The following is a 22,978-nucleotide window of genomic DNA, read 5'->3' on the forward strand; positions in this document are numbered from 1 at the left end:
CTCTTAAAAAATTTGGGTGATATAAATGTAAAAAAAATAAAGTTTTGGCATTAGATATGTGAATACATAAGAATTGGGTGCTACATATGTAAATTCAGCTAAAACACAAAATTAGGTATTAGATTAGTGGTATTTTTTAAGTGATGAAATATTTAGGCGGTACGAGTTCAGGTATTAGATATGTAAATACATGTTAATGCCACATTTTTCGGTAAAAAAGTTAATATAGCTTTCCATGCATAGGTTCGGGTGTGAGAAATGTAAATACAATGAATTCTTTCCCTTTAAAATTTTTATTATTTTTTTCAAAATTCACAGAAAATAGAAATCAGAGCCCCTCGATTATATCTGATGCATGGCTAGCATTCTAAGGTCCCCAAAATTTGCTCATGGACTTTATAATTAAATATTGTAATCATTTTAATATATTTAAAAATATAATTATTATAATTTCATGAATTCAATATATAATACTTAAACTTAGAAAAAACCTACAATTTTTTAATAATCCCATCATATTACAATAGTAAAAATTAATCAATATTTAAAACAACTAATTAATTAAAAAATAGTCTAATTTATGCCTAGCTCGAGCTTGATTTGAAGATAGATACAAAAATTAAGAAATAATAGAAGCAAAGCAAACAAATAGCTTTAGAGGGAGCTTGGTGGTTTGATTCTAGGCGACTCGAAAAAATCTGCAGTACAAACCTGCTGAGGATAAAAAAATTGTTCGTTGAATGATCTCTTAAATCCAATATAATAATCAAACTCTCATAAGAATCATAATTGATTCAACTTCAGAACTAAAATCCTCTGAACTCAAATAAGCTCAAACCCCTATAAAATTGTTGGCAATATGCAATAATCTGAATGTCAGTTGATGAATGCATGCAATTAGAAAATCAGTAGAAAGTGCCACCAACCAAAAATTTAATTCATGTAAATATATAATTTGTTGCGTGTGCACATTTATCAATCATAATCAGGCATTGGAGTTGATTAACACACCACTGTGAGGTTTTTCATATCACCCAGATTTCATTCAACGGTTAAAAGATTCTCAGAAATCTCAGGCTTTGCGTACAATAATATGTCTCTCCCTCTTGTACTCGACCTCATCCCTCTGGTGCATAATCAGTATAGCTCTCCTAATCTGAAACATACATAACATATGCAGGTTAAATTTCCATGGATACAAAAGTGAAGGTTGAGCAAGCCCAATATCTGTTTGTTTTAGGCTTGTTCAAAAAATATTATTTTGTTTGAAAGCAACTCGTGTTCAAAGACTCCTTAATAATATGTTGCCGGACACAAGCTATTAATTAATGATTGACGAGCTTATTTGACGACCCTATTAATATTCCGAAACTAAAGAGATCAAATTGAACATAGTTATAATCTGGTACTAAACTTAACTCATAAATAATCTGAAGATAATTTTGAACTAATAAACAAACTAAAATCTTACAATGGATTCATTCATTCCCATTCTGGTAAGGTCATCAATAAGGCGTCTTTCAGAAATGTGGCTCCCAATCCCCATCCTTCTCTTTATTTGCGCCTCAGCTTGCTGCTCAAAACAAATCACAATGAACGAAGACGGATAAATTAGCTCATTTCTATACATGAATGTTATTTTTTATTTTATTTTGTTTATATTTTTACATAAAAATAAAACATATTTGGTCTGTTATAACATGATTATTTATTTTTAAAAATGCTCAAAAAAAAATTTTAATATGTTGAGTGTTTATAAAAATATAAAAATTTGTTTTTCAAAATAAACATAATAAAAAAATACTGAATAAAAATAATTTTAAAATAAAAACAAAAGAAAAAAAAAATAAATAAATAAACAAAAGTGATCCCAAACAAAACCTTAGGTTTGTGAAAAGGGTCCATGGGTTTGTATTCACCTTGATTTCGTTGGCCATCTCAGGAGTCAAATTCAGATGCTCGTTTATACCGGAACGAGCAGCATCCATGGTGGAAACATTGAACAGTCTGAACGCCTCTTCCACATGCTCTTGAGTAGCAACAGATATCCTGAATCCATATTTGATCATAGAAACAATTTAGGAATATTTACATATTTACACACACAACACCCAATTCTTATGTTTTTACATATCCAACTTCTATACTATAATTGTTTACATTTATACCACCCAACCTAAGTTGAATTTTAACATTTAGTTCAAGTTTGTTTTTTAGTTTTCTTATAGGGTAAGAGCCATGCTTAGCTTTAGTCGAACTTAATTAATTATTATTGTGTTTGATGCTAATGATTTAATCATAAACATTATTATTTTTATAGAATTTAATCATAAACAAACTTAGATGAGCTTATATGAATGAATATCGAATTATTGATCAGGTGCTTATTAACCCCAACAATCATACAGAAGACAAAATACCAATTTTAAAAAGGCGCTTTTACATAAAACATACCAACCAATTCCTATATATTTACATATCTAACATTTAAACTTTTAGCTTTTATATTAAAATCACACAAAGCTTTAATACCATATCAAAAATATCATTATTTTAAGTTTAAAAAAGTGAAATACACCTTTCATGCATGGACAAGGTGGCATGTATGTAAAAATTGAAGTTTAGGTGTTAAATATGTAATTACATAAGAAATGAGTGGTATGTATTGAAAATAATGTCAATCTTCCATTAAAAAAAGAAGTGAAACTTACAATCTCATTTTTGCAAGAGCCTCACTCAACCTTATGATGGCTTCAAGCTGCCTCACTGTAATGGGCACTGCAGAAGATCTCCCTGTCTCATATGCCTGTTGTCTCATTTTCTGCAACACAGAATTAAAATATGAACTTTAAATTGGAAAACATTAATATTAATCTATTGGGAGTAAGTGAGCAGAACCAACTCGTGAGCTGAATCAAGCCCGACTCGATAAATGGCTCATGAACTGAGCTCTATGAGCTAATGAGCCATGCCCAAGCGAGCCTAGAAAAAGCTCCTACACTTACGAGCCAAATCGGTTACAAAATATTTAAATACAATGTACATAAAAAAATTAATATTCTAGAAAGATTCACATGCATACTACTCGATCCAATGTAATTACACATCTAACACCTAAACTTCAATTTTTACATATACCATCCTACTTATGCATGAAAAGATATTTTTTTGATGTGATGAGAAACAATTTGGCTGGTATGAACGTAACAATCAGAGTTTAAGTGTTAGATATGTAAATACATAAGAATTGGGTGGTATAGATGTAAACGCTACTATTTTTATCATTTTTTTCCTAATTTTTCATTATTTTAATCATTTTATTATAGCAATTGCTTATATTATAACAAATATTTTGTTTCTTAATAAATGACCCGGCTCGTGAACTAACGTGAACTCATAGAATTTAAGTTCTCAAGCCGAGTAAGGGGTTACTAGAGCTTGGCTCTACTCTTAAATCTTTCATTGTCAGACATGGTAAGCTCACCTGTCTGATCTCCACATACTTGTTTTGTAGCATTTCAGCAGCCTTTTCTGATAGCCGTGGTTGGCAGCTACCTCTACAATACTCAATGTACCTGTTGAGTCAAGTTTAGTTGAGCCAGAGAAGTCAAGAGACTAAAGTACTTAGGAGCATTTACACACTTTAGATACAATTCTAATGTATTTACATATCTAACACCTAAATATTTATATTTACATGCATACCATTCAAATCTTTAACATCACATTAAAAATATCACCATCAATATTCTCTTAAAAATAAAAAAGACATCTTCACACAATGATTTATGACACCAAGGTGTTACAAGTAAATATCAAACTTTTGGGTGCTAGATAAGTAAATACACAAGAGTTGTGTGTATCAGGAATGCATGTAAATTTTTCCTAATACAAACCATATATATTAATACCTCTTCAGCCAATTTTCTCCTTCCATAGATTCATCTGTCTTGGCTGCTGCGGCAGCACTGGCATGAACTTTTATAATATGACTAGCGATTTGCTGCATGAAAATGTTTAAGCATCAGATAAAAAATCGGTACATCTACATAAATATCACCCAATTCCCACATATTTACATATCACATAAAAGATATCACCATTTTAGCTTTAAAAGGTGAAATAAACCTTTCCATGCAAACGCGCGATAGTATGTATGTAAAACTTAAAGTTTAGGTGTTAGTACATAAACACATAGGAACTGAGTGGAATACAAGTAAATCTTCAAAAAATAAAAAAGAAGAAGAAAAGGGGCAATTTCATATGTATAAATCTTGGCCATTTACAATACCAATACTCTCCTATCTTTGTTTAAACAAATTCTACTCGAATATCAAAATATATAATAAAATCACAATTTGTTAATTTTATATTTATCAAATGCTTAATAATTTAGTTGTGAGATGTGCACATAAACTATTTTCTTAGTTTGCTAGTTCAAGAAAAAGGCATTTACATACATTTACAACACTCAAAATTTTCATATCATAAAAACATCACTCATTAATTTTCAAAAAGTGAAATACATTTTTTATGCATAATTTAAATGCTGCAAATATAAAAATAAAAGTTTAGATATAAGATGTGCAAACAAATAGGAATTATGAGGCATGTATGTAAATCTTCCTTCCAAAAAATGATCCATGTTAAGTTGGAAAATAAAAAGAAATTAAAAAAAATTGATTTTATCTGCATAAATATCCTCCATGTGCACAAGTATCATCTTTACCTTGTCTTGCTCATACAATCTAACATCTTTTACAATAAAAATCAGATCAAATCTGGAAAGTATTGTAGTTTGCAAATCAATGTTGTCCTGTGCAGTCTGAAATGTAAGAAATTCTTATCAATATTATTCTCTAAGAGATCAATAAAAAAAAGCATCTTGATATAACAAAATCAAAGCTTAAAGACCTTCAGATCATCATATCGCCCAGATGGAGGGTTAGCAGCTGCAAGCACAGATGTTCTGGAGTTCAGAACAGTAGTAATTCCTGCCTTCGCAATGGATATAGTTTGCTGCTCCATGGCTTCATGTATAGCAACTCTAAAGATGCAAATAACTCTAAAATAAATAGCACAGAAGAGAACATCTGATATGAAATTAGGAAATTTATATCAATGCCACTTAATTCCTATGTATTACATATCTAACACCTAAACTTCAATTTTACATATATGCCACTTTACATAAGCATGAAAAATGTGCATCTCACTTTTTTAAAGTTAAAATATTGATATTTTTATGTCATATATAAGATTGGTGGTATGCATGTAAAGCCATACCTGTCTTCAGGCCTCATCTTGTCAAATTCATCAATGCAGACAACCCCACCATCAGCTAAAACCATGGCGCCCCCTTCTAAATAGAATTCTCTCTGAGATGAGAAAACCTTATTTAGGACTCTAAATATTTTATTTTGAGATAGATAAAAAGGTGATAAATTTTTTTCTTTAAAGCTTCTTACCGAACTACTATCACGAATGACAGAAGCAGTAAGACCAGCAGCGGATGAACCTTTTCCTGAAGTATAGACGGCAATCGGCGCGGTTTTCTCCACAAACTTGAGGAACTTCATGGCAAGAGAATCATATATTAGGAGATGGAAGGTTATATGCTTGATGAATAAAGATTTGTTTGGTTCTGCTTTAAGTTTCAGACCACCACAATGATTCTGATAGGAGAATTTTTCTCTTACAGCCTTTTTAAAATTTTTGCTGTGAGAAATTATTTTTGAAACCAAAAATGTAAAGAGTGGTGTGGCTATAACAAAAATGTCATCTATATTTTGAAAAAAATAAATATTTATAATTCACATCGTAGCATTCTAAGAAGTAGATTTCCTTACCATAACCTTACAATTATATTTACAAAAAAAAAAATAGTCATCTCAAACATACCCTAAATCATGTGCAATCAAGACAGCAAAATTTGCAGATTTAATAGAGGATAGAGCATTTATCTTAATTCCAAGCGACACGCCAGAAATTTTTTTTAAAGTGTAAAATATGATAAAACCGAAAATTAAATCAAAGACAATTTTAAAGTTCATTCTAAAAAAAGTGTAGATCAACCTGTGATTTTGCAGTTGATGGGTCACCCAACAGTAGAACATGGGTATCACCTCTTAGTCGCACGCCGTCCGGCAACCTCTGTAAAACAGGGTAAACAAAATACATTTTATTTAATTTATTTTTGGAGATTTACATATGTATCACTCAATTCCTATGTATTTACATATCTAACATCTAAATTTCAATTTCTACATACATGCCACCTTGCCTATGCATAAAAAGGTGCATTTTTACATTTTAAAAGTTAAAAATGGTATTGTTTTTTATATGATATGAACTCTTCGGTGGTATGAATAATAAAAGAGAAGTTTAGTTGTTATATATATGTAAAGGCATAGGAGTTAAGTGGTATATACTATGTATGTAAATGCCCCATTTATTTTTGTTTTTTTTTTTTTTGCTTTCTCAACTTACAATCAGAGTAAACAATCCCTTTCTTCATACCTTCTTTGAGCCTCCAAATAACAGACAAGCAACGGCTTTCTTCACATCAGGATGACCATAAATTGAAGGAGCAATCATGGAGCATAGCTTCGTGTAAGCATCGGGCCTCTGCGCAAATTCTTTGTACTCCAATTCCTGCAAAGTATGGAGAGCATTATAGTAACATACTATTATGAGAATTATCAGGCTGTAAAAAATTTATTTCACAAGTTTACCTCATCTAAAGTGAAGTTGGATGGGCCATTTGAGCTCATTTCACGTGTTTGCTCCATACCAACAACTCTAATGTAAGGTTGTTTAACTCCTACAGCTCCTTTCTGACTGCAAATAGCTTAAAACATTAACATTATGACTAACAAGCTTTCTTAACATGGAGAAAATATATACAGAACACTCAAATCTTGACAGTTCACAAAACTAGCACCCTCCTATTTCTATTTTTCAATTTCTCACCTAAATATCAAAATTCACAAAAAAACTTCAACCTCAATGTTTACCTTTAGTCAAATTCCCAACAATTTGATTGTGGCAAGCGTACGTGGGCAAGTTCAATTGTTAAAAAATGGGGGCACTAAGTTTCATACCACAAAATTCTTATATATTAACATATCTTGGACCTTAATTTTACTTTTTTTTTTCCATTTATACCACCCAAATCATTCATATCACATAAAAAATGCTACTATTTCAACTTTAAAAAAGTTAAATGAACTTTTTTTATGCATAGGTAATGCCGCATGTATGTAAAGTTTAGGCATTAATTATGTAAATATATAAGAATTGAGTGTTGCGTATTTAAATATTCCAAAAAAAAAATTAAGAGAGCAACAATCATAAACAGCAAGGATCTGAGTGATACATAATATCTTACGCTGCAGATGCTTGGAACACACTATAAATGCCGATAACTGTCAACCTTGTGCCTGGAACAACAGATTGAACCAGGTGACGATCCACAGAGAGGAGCACGTTTCTAGGGAGTTCTCCAGTAGGGACGTCCTATAGATTTCAAGATAAAACGTTAGGTCTCACTCCTAAAAGAATGAACTTTCAAAAGCTAGCAGAAGAAGGCTACTAACCTCTGGATTTTCCTGCAGCTTAAGTGTCTGAAGATCTACATATTTACTCTTATCAGGTGAAATAATCCATGGATCCAATGGACAAGGCTCTTCGCCGGGCTATAGAAAGGAAGTCGCTTATAAAAAGCCACGATTGCGCCAGTAAAAATGGCAACTTTGTTTACTTGTAGCTTACCTGGGGAACATGATCACAGGACCTTGGAACAATGGCGCCCCCAAGTCCAGGACGGCAAGCCACAGTTTTGATGTTTTTACAGTTCTTGCATAAGAGAGTAACATAAGTTGCTTTGGCCTTTACTCGAGAAGCTGCGATTGTGATTCCAGCGATCTTCACAAGCTTTGACATGTACTCAGCCTTGATCACAAAAAAAAAAACATATTACATATTAGAACCTAATTTATCAAAACCTAATTTATCAAATTTATGCATGAGAAATTGTGGGCTCTGGCAGAATAGAAGCAAAAAATATGAACTTCAAATGTCATCCTTTGAACGGATATTTCAATACTGAAATTCTACGTGCTCAGATCGCTAATTTCCTGAATCTTTAGGCAGTCAGTATCTTGATGAAGTAGTTTCTTCCATTCATTCATTCATTCAAAACTTAGCCGGGAGTGTCAAAGAAAGAAAATTTATCCGTTCTAGTTTCATTTGAAATAACATGTCTAAGGTCAAAAAAAAATTTTTTTTTATGGACAGAGAAAAGGGCACAAACCCCAACGGAACGCATGGAAACGGAGTTCTCCTTGGATGAGAGAAAAATCTGGACATCTCCCGTTGCAGGCTCCTCCATCTCCCCCGTCTCGCCGGCAACTTTGGACCGAAGACTCGCCAGCACCTCAGCAGCCGCAGATTCCAACTGCAACGCATAATACAGAACCATCCTTTCACATCACAGCCGAAACCTAAACCCTAACCCTAGACTGAAGAAGAAGCATACCAGAGGCAAATACTCCGCAGGGAGCTTCCGGATTTTGTCAGCCAGCTCTGCATCAAACGCATCCATGTCTTCCATGGCGATAGTCAGGTGATCCGAATTGTGCACAAGACTCTCGCTGCAACCGAACAGATAAGAGCGATTGCATTCAACTTGTGGAAAAGAAGGAGGATGAAAGAAAGCGTACCGATAGGGAAATTCACCCTTCTCGCCAGAGAAGCCGCGGACGAACTCCTTGAACTTGCGAAGGGAGGCGTGGTGGGTGAGGGAGCCATGGTCTGGATCACCGCCGCCGCGCGGAAACTGAGCCTGGTCGCTGTAGAACACTGCACCCTCGTCCCAACCAGACATCTCTGTGTCTCTCTTTCTGCCTCCCTCGATCGATAAGAGATCTATTAGGTCTTGGTTCTTCTTTGTTGTGTGAGAATGTACAGGAGAAAGTGGAGCCTATGAATTGAGCGAGGTTCGCCCTTAAGGTTTTTTTGGCGGGAAATGGCAGTGCGATGGCTCAGGAATGGCAACAGAGTTACAGAATTGGACACACCAAAAGCCGAAGAAATATTAAATGCGTAGCCAATCAAAACACGCCACGAAACACGCCACGACATCTCGCGCGGCAGAGTAAGAAAAACGGTGCAGTAACACGAAGAATATTCCCTCCTGTGTTATTCATGTGTTATTACGCGTTATTCATGTGTTATTGCATGTTATTCATGTGTTATTGATGTGTTATTGTGTTATTATAACACCAAGAATATTCTCATGATACAATAACACATGAATAACACATAATAACACTTGAATAACACGAGAAATATTCCCGACAGAGAAAAAACGACGCAGTAATACGGAGGAATATTTTCTCCCGTGTTATTCTTGTGTTATTGTGTGTTATTCATGTGTTATTGTGTTATTATAACATCAGGAATATTCTCAGGATACAATAACACATGAATAACACGGGGGAGAATATTCTCCGTGTTACTGCGCCGTTTTTTTTTCTGCGTCGCGCGGGGTATCGTGGCGTGATTTCATTAGGTACGCACGTTACTCTACGTGCGTAGTACTGATGTAATATTTTTTTCCCAAAAGCCATAGCATTCGTAAAAAATACTGTTTTTTTTATGATTATATAATTTTATCAGAAAAAATAGTTACTAATTACTGAAATGATTTCTTATTGTTATTATTTTTTTGGCCAATTCTTTTTAAAACATAACTTCACCATTTAATTTAGGTGGTGCTTAGCTGCACATTAGATTTAAGTTTAGTGGAATTTAGCCGTTAAATTTTAATTTAAGAAGTCACATGTACGACGGCCATACTCATCGAGCACAACGAATAAATCCTTCTCATAATCAAATTTAACATCAAAAATTACGCAACACTGGCAAACTCAATTTAATAGTGTTTGTTTTTTTTTCCTGCTTTATTTTAATTAAATTAATGACTAAATCATTGGTACATCATCAACAATTTCATTATTCGACACGAATCTCGAGACATAATGCAGGTTTCAAAGCAATTTTTAGCAAGAAATACACAAACTTCGCTGAAATGTCATCAAGAACTCAAATTTCTGCAAACTTGCAGTTAAAATGACCAACTTGAGAAGAAGAACCCAAAGTTAAAAAAATTGGTTTAATCCAAACCAAATCAAACCAGAATCAAGCCATTAAATTGCTTATAAAAGTTTTATAAACATATTTGAAAAACCAAACATTTGTCGATTATGACGAGTCTATAGTCAAATCAAATATCATGACAAGACGAATCCAACGAGTCAAAAATTACTTAATTCTGACATCATTAAATTACTCAAATATTCATTAAATGTCGTCAGATCGAGGGAAGTCCTCTAAGTCGTCTGATAAATATCCTACATTAATTACATCCAGGATTGTATAAATAGAGGGAGGAGAGCTTAAGGTTTGAGAAAAAAACTTGCAGCTTTAAAAAGAAGCTGAAGTCCAACACCACTCTTGCTGTCGTCGACCATCACCAATCGTCGCTGACAGTCATTGACCACCGCTAACTGTCGATGACCTTCGTCGACCATCACGAACCACTATCGAGCACTCCATCGACCACCATCGACCTGACGCCGCCAATAGCTATCGATCGCCACAAGTCGATGTTTTAACTTGAAATACTTAGTAACTCTTTCTTTCCCACCTGTGTGACAAGTAGTTGCAATTATAATTTATTTTTATAGTAAAATTTTTCAGTTAGATAAGTCCACATGATTTTTCTCTTTCAGATTATTCAAAAGTAATAACTTCTAATGCGATTATTAGTTTTTTTTTTTTTCTGTGTGCGTGTTGAATATTCATATCATACTAACACGATAATATACTACTCTAATGTCGCAAATTTTCTAGTACGCATCAATCATTTTAATAACATGTCACCAAACATCATCTTAAGAATTTTTTTAATATAAAAAATATTATAATATTAATCATTAGTATAATTTTTAATTAAAAAAGTAAATTTAATAATATTGATAATTTAAATCATATATTATAAATCCTGTATAATTATGATTATTGTTTAACCCACACAAAACAACGAATAAAAGGCTACATACAATAACAAAGAATTATTCCAGTGTTTTTTTAGCAATTATGAATTTTGGTTAATTAAAGAACACAAATCGTGGTCATAACTTCCTTACATGCACCTCAGTTAACGAGACCTTCCTGTCATGTGGATATAAATAGAGTTAGCGGTGATCGATCTGACTCATCTCCACCCATCACCAGAAATCCGAAAACGACCTCATCAGATATGATCTACAGCAGAAGGTATTAATTCCTGGTATTGGTTAATCCGTCCGTCCTTTTCCACTAACGAATCGAATGGCTTCATCGACAATGCTCTCCAGTGGCCGTTCCTCGCCGGCGGCATTCATGGTGAACTCCAAGGTCTGGTTGTTCTGATGCATGCTCTTTTGTATGTGGTTTCAATCTTTAAATGTTCTGTTGAGGAATTGTTTCATCTCTGTGAACTGAACAGAAGCTGGGACCTGCAGCTGGAAGGAGAGGCAGAGAACTTAATGTCAAGGGAAAGGTAACTTTTATATTCCATTCCTTGATGCCAGATCATGAGCTTTGAGGTATAAGAAGGGTTTATACAGACAGTTTGCGACGGAAGTTGAATGGTCAGCAAATTAGGCATCGTAAAAGCTGAATTGTTTAAAATTGTTCTGAGACGATTTGAATCTTCTGATGGTCACGCGGGCGTGGAACAGAGCTCTAATCCTCAGAGCTGTTCCGTGTGCTTTGAAGACAGTCGTAGACCTAATAGTTTTGCTTCTTCGATTGAATATACGCTCGTCTTGTTGACGATAATTGTTATGAGTTGTTGGTTGATTCTTTAAATTGTGGGCAAACTGATATACATGAAATCGTAGTATGCGGTAAACTATCGGCAGGCTTCATATTAATGAGATCGTCGAAGGTGAAACTTGCGGTGTGGTGCGAGTTTTTTGGAGGTCTTGAAGAAGGATATAATTGTACACAAGTTTTGGAGGATTTGATCACAGGTTTATCTGTGATCACAATTGGCCTGTCATCTTCCATTATTTTGGCAACAAAAAGGCACCTGAAATTGATTTATCAACAATGGAGAGTTGAAGGTGTTAGATATTATATTCTTTATATTTCTATTATTTTACCCTACTTAAGGGTAGTTTAGTTTTTTTTTTTATTATATATATATATTTATCTTTTAATCTTATAATGAGGTGCTTCATGCAATTGAAATCCTAGCCATTTTTCCATTGTCTCTTCTATTTCTCTTATTTTTCTCTATTTATTTGAAAATTTTAACATGGTATCAGAGCAAGTTTAATCCATTCATAGCTTTCGCGGATCCAACTTTTCAGGGATCTATTTGCAGTTTCTAGATTATTTTCCAGTCTCCAGCGATATACCCAATTTTTGACATCATTTGCATTCTCCAGCGATAAACCTAATTACAGTTTTTTGGGTGATCTATTGTTATTGATATTCGATCTTCCCGTTCTTTGTTTTCTGTTTTTATTTTGATAATAACAGCAATGACTGGTGAAAATGATGATTCTCTTCAGTATATTAGTGTGCAATTAAATGAACAAAATTATTTATATTGGAGTTATGTATTGAAGAATTTTTTGAAAGGTAAAATAATATGAGTTTATGTTTCTGAAACTTCTTTTAAGCCAATAGATGAAAAAAATGAAAAATATGAAGAATTGTTGGAAGTATTGAAAGCAAACAATTCAAAAATAATCACTTGGATCAATAACTCGGTTTCTCAATCAATCGGTGCCCAATTAACAAAATATGAAACTCCAAAAAAGGTTTGGAATCATTTGAAAAGATTATATGTGCAGTCAAATTTCGCAAATCAATATTAATTAGAGATATATTTGTGTTCTTCAACAAAACAACACGAGCATCCAAAAATTTTATTCTGCCATGAGTATTATTTGGGATCACTTATTTCTTACTGAATCTGTAGAATTACGAGCTTTTAAACCATACACTGATCCTAGAGAAAAATAGCGTTTGATTCAGTTTTTAATGGCTCTTTGAGATGTTTTTGAAGGGCTTCGTGGAACAATTTTACATCGCAATCCTCTTCCAACAGTTAACTCAGTGGTTAATGAGTTATTAGCTGAAGAGATTCGTCTCAAGTCTCGATCTAAGAAAGAGAATGTAGAGAAAGAGATCCTCCCCACTTCTAATTCGTCTGTTTTTGCATCTACTCATAATAAAAGCAATTCTCATGGAAATGTTGGTTTTGATTAATGTAGTTTTTGTAAGCAAAAGGGTCACTGAAAAGTCAATGTCCAAAGTTGTTGAACAAATCACAGCAAACACAACAACTCAATCAGTTGCACCTATGAAGCTTCAGGACTCCAACATAAAATGTTGCAGTTGTTGTTCCTCCTACAAACTCTCTTAGTGTTGGAAATGCTTATTCTTCGGGCCCTACATTAGCCGTGTTTGCTGAGCAATTTCAAAAGTTTATTGTCTTACAACCACATGTCATGTCTGCCTTCTCAAATATAAGTTTGTCTTCTTCTAGCTTATCAGATATATCTTCTCCCATTTGGATTTTTGAGTATGGAGCCTCACATCATATGTCATTTGATTTTACATTAGTTGTATCCCTACATCCTGCTTCATCTATATCAGTCATGACAGCTGATGATACTCCTATGCCATTAGCAGGCACTGAGTCTGTATGCACACCGCATTTATTCATTTCAAATGTTTACTATATCTCCAATCTTATTTTGAATCTTGTTTCTGTTGGTCAATTGTGTGATCTGGTTTCTCAGTTTTACTTTCTTCCACCTCTTGTTATGTGCAAGATCCACAATCTAGGAGGTTGATTGAGGCAGGTCGTAGGAAAGGGGGACTTTATATTATGGATGAGCTAAGAGTTCTAGATATTGCAGCTTCCAGTGTTGATCTATCATTATTTCGTTTGAGTTCATCATCTTCTAACTTTTATCTATGACACTCTCATCTCGGACATGTCTTTTCTTCTCGTCTAAAATACTTAGTTTCTACATGAGTTTTGGGCGAGTTACAAACTCATGCTATTTCTGATTGTTGTGGTTGTAAACTTGCTAAATTTTCTAATTTACCCTAATCTAAAAGTGTTTCACTTTCTGTCGTACATTTTAACTTGGTTCATTCTGAGGTAATCTCCTGTTCTTACCAAATGTGAATCAAGATATTATGTCTCGTTCATTGATGATTATATTCGTTATTGTTGAATTTATCTTATGAAAAATTGTTATGAATTTTTTACTATTTATCATATGTTTTGTGCATTGTCAAAACTCAACATATTGTTGTTATTAAGTGTTTTTGATGTGAATTGGGAGGTGAATATACTTCTACTAATTTCTCTTAATTAATTGCCTCTGTTGAGACTTTTTTTCAAACTTCTTGTACTAACACTCTTGAGCAAAATGAAGTTGCTGAAAGGAAACATCTTCATATTGTTGAAACTGCTTGTTCCCCTTTTTTGTTTAGCTCTGTTCCAAGTGAATTTTGGGGGGAAGCTATTCTTATTGCAGTAAATATTATTAACAGAATTTCATCTTCTGTTATTTCATGTTTGTCTTCCTTTGAAAAACTATATGGTCACATTCATGATTATTTCGCTTTGAGAGTTTTTAATTCTACTTGTTTTGTTCTTCTTCTGCATGTACAATGTAATAAATCTTCTTCGTGTTTGACAATCAGTGTATTTCTTGGTTATAATGATGGTCAGAAAGGATATCGTTGTTATGATCATCTTACTCAAAAACTTTTTGTCTCACGTCATGTTGTATTTCTTGAGCATATACCATTTTACTCAATTCCTCATTTTTCTCCTCATAGTCTTACAACGTCTGATACTATCTTAATTGATCATTTTCACACAAATACAGATATTGAACATCAGCACGTGATTCATCATCCAAATAATTTTGGTATTGAGCTTTGGAGGATTAACACTGGTAGCTATGCAGATCCCGATGCTCCCCTATCTCTACTGCCCCTCAAAAACCTTCTGTAACTGTGAATCCTCCTCTTCCTCGTTACCCTCAACGTGATCATAAGTCCACTAAATTGCCAGATTTTGTTTGCTCCATTATTTTTCTTCTTTTGCTTCCTTTTTAACCTCCATTCACAATTTGTCTGAGCCCTCTTCCTATGAAGAGATTGTTCTTGATCCTTTTTGGCAGCAAGCTATGACAAAAGAACTTTCTGCTTCACATAAGACAAATATTCATGACCTTATCTCTCTTCCTCAAGGAAAACGTGCAATTGGTTCTCATTGGGTGTATAAGATCCAAACCAAGTGTTATGGGTCAGTTGAGCGATATAAAACTTATTTGGTTGCTCAGGGACTTTCTCAACAGTATGATCTGAATTATGAAGAAACAATTGCTCCCGTTGCCAAAATGACTACCATTCGTACTCTTATTGCAGTCGCCTTTATTCATCTGTGACATATCTCTCAAATAGATGTTCAAAATACATTCTTAAATAGTGATCTTCAAGAGGAAGTTTACATGATGCCTCCACAAGGTATCCCTCATAATCATGATAAAGTTTGTAAATTAAAGAAAACTCTCTACGACCTTAAACAAGCTCCTCGAGCTTGGTTTGAAAGGTTCTCTATTGTGATTGTTTCTCTTGGTTTTCATTATATCTCACATACACTGTCTTGTTTCTCAAGAGTACCTCTCATGGTCGTTTCATACTCTCTTTATATGTTGATGACATGATTATTACTGGGAATGTTGATGATGAAATTGCTGAGTTGAAATTACAATTAGCTCAACAATTTGAGATGAAATATTTGGATACTCTTCGATATTTTTTGGGGATTAAAGTGACTCATTCTCCTAAAGGTTATCTTTTTTCCCAATCTAAGTATATTGACACCATCCTTTGACAAGCTTGTCTCTCTGATTCTCGGACAATTGCTACTTCTCTTGAACTTAATGTTCACCATTCTTCTTCTGATGGTGTTTATTTGTCCGATCTCATTTTGTATCGTACACTTGTTGGCAGCTTGGTATATCTTACCATCACTACACTTGATATTGCTTATGCAATACATATTGTTAGTCATTTTGTTGTCTTTCCTACTATAGTTAATTAGACAACTGTTCTTCGCATTCTTCGTTATCTTTGTGACACTCAATTTCAGAGTTTTCTGCATCTTCTTCCTTGGAATTACGTGTCTATTCAGACGCTGATTGCGGTGGTGATTCCACCAATCGTAAGTCTACCAACATATTGAGATTGATTGTCATTTTACTCGCCATCACTTTCAACTTGACACTATCACATTATCCTATATTTCTTCCTCCATGCAACTTGCCGACGTGTTTGTGAAATCGCATTCCACTCAACGCTTTTCTTTTTTGACTAGTAAACTCTCGATGATTTCCCTTGATGCATCGTAAGTTTGAAGGGGGATGTTAGATATTATAGTCTTTATATTTCTATTATTTTATCCTACTTAAGGGTGGTTTAGTCTTTTTGATTATTGTATATATATTTATCTTTTACTCTTGTAATGAGTTGTTTGATGCAATTAAAACCCTAACCACTTTTTCATTCTCTTCTATTTCTCTTCTTCTTCTTTGTTTCATTTGCAAATCTTAACAGGAGGACATGGTATTTTGACAGTCAATTCAGATTTAGCCCATGAAAAGGGCAACAGCGGATTTAATAGTTTGACAAAAAGATGGGATAACATAATTCATGTTTCTATAGCCTTTTATGGAGCAGCTCCTTGAATAGCAATACTTGCTGAATTAATTCCGTTTCTGAAAAATAACTTATTCTTTGTGATTTTTCAACAATGTTGCTTTGAGCTATCCTGCAGAGTTTTGGCCGTGTGAGAATGGCCGTTGCAGTCAATATTTCTCGTTTCGAAGGTGTTTCTATGGCTCCACCAGATCCAATTCTGGGAGTTTCTGAAGCATTCAGAGCCGATACAAGTGACGTGAAACTTAATCTTGGTGTTGGAGCTTATAGAACGGAAGAACTGCAACCATATGTGCTCAATGTGGTTAAAAAGGTACAGAATATCCTAGTGTAGAGACTTGGTTTTTTGATATAAAGCTAGAGAAACTTCATTGCATTCACTGTCAACTGTGGTGAAACATTAATTCTTTGATTTTAGGAAGATTTACACACAGACCACTCAATTCTTAGATATTTACTTATCTAACACCTAAGCTTCATTTTTGCCATACATACCACCTTGCCTATGCATGAAATGATCTATTTCACATTTTAAAATTTAAAATTGTGGCGCTCTTGATGTAATATGAAAGATTTGGGTGGTATAAATGTAAAATATAAAAGTTAGGCGTTATATATGTAAATATGTAAATATATAAGAATTAAGTGGTATGTATGTAAATGCCCCTTCATTTCATACCGTGCAGGCAGAAAATCTTATGCTTGAGAGAGGAGAAAACAAAGAGGTAATTGAAGTATTCAACTGAAATTAAGTTCATGATTTCTTTTTATGCTCCCACAGTTACTAATCCAACGTCCCTTTTTATTTTATAGTATCTGCCAATCGAAGGTTTGGCTGCTTTTAACAAAGTCACTGCAGAATTACTGTTTGGAGCAGATAGTCCCGTAATCCAGCAAGGAAGAGTAAGGACTTATTTTATTTAAATAAGGTTTTTCATTCAACTTTCATTTTTTCACCATCAGAAGGAGGGCTGTCTAATATTTATCTGCTCAAATGGTTTAACTTTATTATTTCAGGTTGCTACTGTGCAAAGTCTTTCAGGGACTGGTTCTCTTCGTCTTGCTGCGGCATTCATACAAAGATATTTCCCTGAAGCTAAAGTTTTGATATCTTCTCCTACTTGGGGTCTGCATTTTTAACACTAAACTATATTGCCTTGTAAAAGCCTTGTTTGTGGAAGATTTCAGTTTTTGCATGACAAACATTTATTTATTTTTAACAGGAAATCACAAAAATATTTTCAATGATTCACGGGTTCCCTGGTCAGAATATCGATATTACAATCCTAGAACTGTGGGTTTAGATTTTGAAGGCATGGTGGAAGATATAGAGGTATTCTTCTCTGGTCTTTCGAACATTGATGCTTGGTAGGCCTATTAAAACCTTGTGACATGCCAATTCAGCTAGAATGAAGTCTATTCCTTAAAAAATTAATAGCATGTTAGGATAAATCAGTTGGGTCTCCTTCCTATTAACTAGTAAATATCAGTAAGGTCTTAATTATTATAAATCCCACAATTGTACCGTTACATTCTGAATGGATGATAGGATATACAGGGGCAATGGTCTTTAGCTTACTACTATTTATCATTCATTTCCTATGAGAGCACATATCTGGTTCTTTTTGCATTGAAGTTGACGGTATACATTTTATGAGGCTTTTCACAATCCACTCAATACCTATGTATTTACATATCTACCACCTAAACTTCAAATTTTACATCCATGCCACCTTACCCATGCATAAAAATGATGAATTTCACCTTTTAAAAGTTAAAATGGTGATATTTTTTATGTGATATGGAAGATTTGGGTTAAGTATAGGTGTTAGATATGCAAGTACATAGGTTTTGGATGGTATGTATGTAAATGCCTCAAAGAAAATTATAATTCTCCTGTTTATCATATAACTTTAAATTAGTAGTAGAACTACGATTTAATTTTGGGGGTGAAAAAATTTACCCCAAATTTGGGGGGACGACGGGCAAAACTTACATGTCACATATAGCTACATGGTGATTTATTGGCGAAAAATTCTTGAATTCAAGACTATAAGTGGGTTTATGCTACCTAAACAGAAGCTCTCTAATCTTCCCCTAATTTTTGCTTCTTGTAGCTCCTATATCATCTGGTTCATTCTTAGTTTTGCGGTCCTTCTGTTTGAGCTAGTAGTCTTCTTATGCGTGTACCAGGACTCGTGGGCTGTGTGGTACTGAGGTTAGCACTCAGAATTGTGCAGAGTTTGCTACCGTCTATCAGGCAATTTCTTATTGGGCAATCTACAAACGTACCACATGACACGTGCATTTACACATCTAACACCTAAATTTTAGTATTTATGTATGTAACATTTAATCACATGAAAACATATATATGACAAATTGCTTTTTAGTTTAAAAATTTAATATTAGCGGTATTTTTTATGTGATGGTAAGAATTGGACTGTTATATGAGTAAATATTAAAGCTTAGGTTTTACATACATGTTACATGCATGTGAATGTATAAGAACTATGTGGTATGTTCCGCAATTTAGTTTATTGATCTAGGGTTACGTCTGAAAAATTCAGGAAAGACAGTTTGATTGTTTAAGCATGAGGCATATTTTGGTAAATAACGAAGTTTTGAGTGATATGCATGTAATTATCCCAAAAATTTAAATTTAAGGCTGGGAATTGCCCACCGAGAGCTCAATGCGTGTTCGCCTCTGCAGCCATGTACAAAAAACAGTATTACAAAAATTTTTACTAGAAAATTTTCGGAAAATTTTTATGTTTTTCTTGTTTTATTTCCATTACAAGCGTACTAAATCTACAATATAGGCTGCACAAGATGGATCTTTTATTCTTCTGCATGGTTGTGCTCATAATCCAACTGGAATAGACCCAACTCCTGAACAGTGGGCAAAAATTGCTGATCTAATTGAGGAGAAGAACCACATTCCTTTCTTTGACGTTGCTTACCAGGTCTATCCCTAACATTTAATACCGAAACTATGTATTTACATATCTTACACCTAAACTTTACTTTTTTTACATTCATACGTGAAATACACATTCTCATGCATAGGTAACGTGCTCTGTATTTAAAAATTGAATTTTAAGAGTTAGATATGTACATACATCAGAATTGAGTGGCAGTATATTGCTTTTTTTTTTTTGGTAGATTCCAAATTACAATTTATGCTAGAAGAATTTTAAGAAGAATACTTTATATTTCAGACTTACACCATAATTTTATTTCCGGAATTATTTTCTTATTACTTTTAAAAATTATTGTAGTGGAAAGCTGTTTTTGCAACAAAATATATCAAAATATAGTGGCTATAAAAATATGTTGATTTTTTAAGAAGAATAAATATTTTTTTATTCATAATGTTGTTTTTTGATAAGTTATTTTTCTTATCACAGCTTTACAACCATCATTATTAAAAAAAAATTACAACCATTCCAAATGGATCCTAAATTTTTATATTAAATATGTATTTGTTTATTTTGTGTCTTAAGGGATTCGCTAGTGGAAGTCTTGATGCAGATGCATCATCCGTTAGATCATTTGCTTCGCGCGGCCTGGAGCTATTTGTTGCTCAGTCTTACAGTAAAAACCTCGGTCTGTACTCTGAGAGGATTGGAGCTATCAACGTTGTTTGCTCCTCCCCGGATGCAGCAGCCAGGTACAGCGCATGAAATTTTAATTGCATTTTAAGCACTATTTTCATTAAACTTTTATTCGAGTCACTAGCTGATCTGTGAGTCAGCTTTATGAATAACTTGTGAGCCAAACTAGATGAGCCGATTGAAAAGTTTGAGAGTTCAAGAATTTAATTAGAATTTAAGAGTTTAATTACAAAATTAAAAATTCTATCATTCTTCTTCATCTAAAGTGGTTTTTTTTTATCTAATTTCTCATTTTTATCATTTTATTAGAACTGTTGTAGGAATCAAAATCATTTCCTGTACTTTTTAGTAAATGAACCAGCTCATGAACAGAGCCGAGTTATACAACTACACTTGTGCTTGAACATAATCACTATTAGTTCATGAAGCTGAAGCTCAGATTAGATGTGGCTCGAGCACGGCCCAACTCATTTACAGAGCTAATCATCATCATCTCCATTCTTATTCTCATTTCTAGCTGCTGTTTCATGACTTCTTAAAATTGAAAAATTCATGTATATATCACTCATTATTATGTATTTACATATCTAACACCTAAACCTCAATTTTTACATACATGCAACCTTCCCTATGCATGAAAATATGTATTTCATCTTTTAAAAATTAGAAAGTGACGCTTAAACTTAAATTTCTATTAATCAGTGAAGCTCAAGCTTAAATAGGAGGTGGCTTGAGGGCGTCCTGACTTATTTACAGCCCTAATCATCATCACCATCATCCACATTTTTATTCTCATCTCTAGCTTCAGTTTCATGACTTCTTAAAATTCGAAGATTTACATACATACGACTAAATTCTTCTAGATTTACATTTGCAACACATAAATTTCAATTATTGCATACATGCCAGGTATACTTCACTTTGTAAAAATTAAAATTATGCTATTTTTGATGTTATATGAAAGATTTATGTGGTATAAATATAACTAATAAAATTTAGGTGTTTAATATGCAAATACATAGGAATTGGGTGATTGATTTTCAACTCATCTTAGGACCGAAGGGCATGTTGATTTTCATTTTATATGGCATAAAGTTAAAAACTGGTAATTTAGGGTGAAGAGCCAGCTGAAAAGGATTGCAAGGCCAATGTATTCAAACCCTCCTGTTCATGGCGCCAGAATTGTTGCCAATGTTGTGGGTGAACCAACTCTGTTCAACGAATGGAAGCAGGAAATGGAGATCATGGCTGGGCGCATAAAGAATGTCAGACAAAGACTCTTCAACAATCTCTCTGAGAAAGACAAGAGCGACAAGGATTGGTCCTTCGTTCTCAAACAAATTGGCATGTTTTCTTACACCGGCTTGAACATGGCTCAGGTAATTTTATTTCTTTCCATAGTTTCTATCCTGTGATTTATATCCAAGTTATCATTCTTATCATCATCTTCATTGCCGTCATCATGATCGTAGTTGATTTTGCATATGAGATCAATAGATTTTTTACTTTTGTTTGAACGAATTTGGCTCAACTCAGTTTATTCGAGTCTAGGTGGCTCGATTTGATTAAGTGTAAGAGGATTAGAAAGAAGGTGAGCATGAAGTTCGGTGAGTATTAATTCTTTAAAATGATTTCAGAAACATATTTTAAATATCTAAAATAATACTTAGAAGAACGGATGAAAATAAAAATTCATCAAATTGATCCCGCAATAGTTAATGATGATAATATTATAAATGGTGAATATTTATAATAAGAATTTAGGCTTGTTTATCTAGTAAAGTGTCAAAATTGTTCTATGACTCTTTAGATGTGGTTATTTACCATTAGTATGATTTGGTAAATCTGGATTTAGTGTTAGTAGGATTTAGTAAATTTGGATTTATTAAATTCATCTCAAAGGCAAACTTAGGACCTTAAATCGGAAATTTCATAAATCTGTGGAACTTAAGCTTTTTTATGTTTGGCCGGATTTTGTAAAACTTCAAGATAAATCTTGTTAACAAGTCTCGGCCAAACACCCCCATTTAAGTCTATAAAAGTAACATCTTTTTTAATATGAGCTGAAATAGTCCTCAACGAGAATTATTTCGTGTGACTAAATTGATATTTTTATAAATATTATGACAAATAATAATCATCCTCCCGCAAAGAATGATCATTTTGACACTTTTCTCTTTATTTATTGTTGCAACGATTTTTATTAATGTTTTTTTTTTTTTGGTACTTGTTATGATAGAGTGATTAATATGACAAACAAGTGGCATGTGTATATGACGAAAGATGGAAGAATATCATTGGCTGGTCTGTCGCTGGCCAAGTGTGAATATCTTGCCGAGGCCATTATTGATTCCTTCTACAATGTGAGCTAAGTGAGTTCAACCTCTGAGTCACTGAACGCTGGAATTTTTCCATCTTGTTCCAGATTGTGAGATCTGTGGATTTTTCTAAGCAATTTATAAGGTTCATTTTGAGAGTATTTTTACACAGTTTAGATGTTGCAGAATTAATTTATTTGTTCATATGAGCGTGGCTAAGAATATCATGCC

General features: G+C 33.5%; 2 protein-coding genes across 2 annotated transcripts; one reads left to right on the forward strand and one right to left on the reverse strand.

Annotated features, from left to right (window-relative positions):
- Nucleotides 1–842: 842 nt before the first annotated feature.
- LOC110029161 (DNA replication licensing factor MCM5) lies at nucleotides 843–9,038 on the reverse strand. Its single transcript, XM_020731324.1, has 19 exons — nucleotides 8,724–9,038; nucleotides 8,540–8,654; nucleotides 8,315–8,458; nucleotides 7,774–7,953; nucleotides 7,599–7,697; nucleotides 7,391–7,518; nucleotides 6,735–6,840; nucleotides 6,520–6,654; nucleotides 6,076–6,153; nucleotides 5,469–5,573; nucleotides 5,287–5,378; nucleotides 4,915–5,047; nucleotides 4,730–4,825; nucleotides 3,912–4,003; nucleotides 3,485–3,575; nucleotides 2,712–2,821; nucleotides 1,920–2,049; nucleotides 1,472–1,573; nucleotides 843–1,156 (listed from the first exon to the last, which is right to left on the reverse strand). Exons 1-19 carry the CDS (start codon nucleotides 8,885–8,887, stop codon nucleotides 1,073–1,075), a joined length of 2,184 nt encoding a protein of 727 aa, XP_020586983.1. The 5' UTR covers nucleotides 8,888–9,038; the 3' UTR covers nucleotides 843–1,072.
- A 2,256-nt stretch (nucleotides 9,039–11,294) lies between these two features.
- On the forward strand, nucleotides 11,295–22,958 carry LOC110029155 (aspartate aminotransferase, chloroplastic). Its single transcript, XM_020731313.1, has 11 exons — nucleotides 11,295–11,463; nucleotides 11,555–11,608; nucleotides 16,931–17,125; nucleotides 17,499–17,537; nucleotides 17,626–17,715; nucleotides 17,830–17,938; nucleotides 18,036–18,145; nucleotides 19,635–19,778; nucleotides 20,319–20,485; nucleotides 21,544–21,808; nucleotides 22,669–22,958. The coding sequence occupies exons 1-11, from the start codon at nucleotides 11,398–11,400 to the stop codon at nucleotides 22,675–22,677; spliced, it is 1,248 nt and encodes a 415-aa protein (XP_020586972.1). The 5' UTR covers nucleotides 11,295–11,397; the 3' UTR covers nucleotides 22,678–22,958.
- Nucleotides 22,959–22,978: the final 20 nt, after the last annotated feature.

The sequence above is a fragment of the Phalaenopsis equestris genome, unplaced genomic scaffold (assembly GCF_001263595.1).
Source record: "Phalaenopsis equestris unplaced genomic scaffold, ASM126359v1 Scaffold000552, whole genome shotgun sequence".
Taxonomy (NCBI): domain Eukaryota; kingdom Viridiplantae; phylum Streptophyta; class Magnoliopsida; order Asparagales; family Orchidaceae; genus Phalaenopsis; species Phalaenopsis equestris.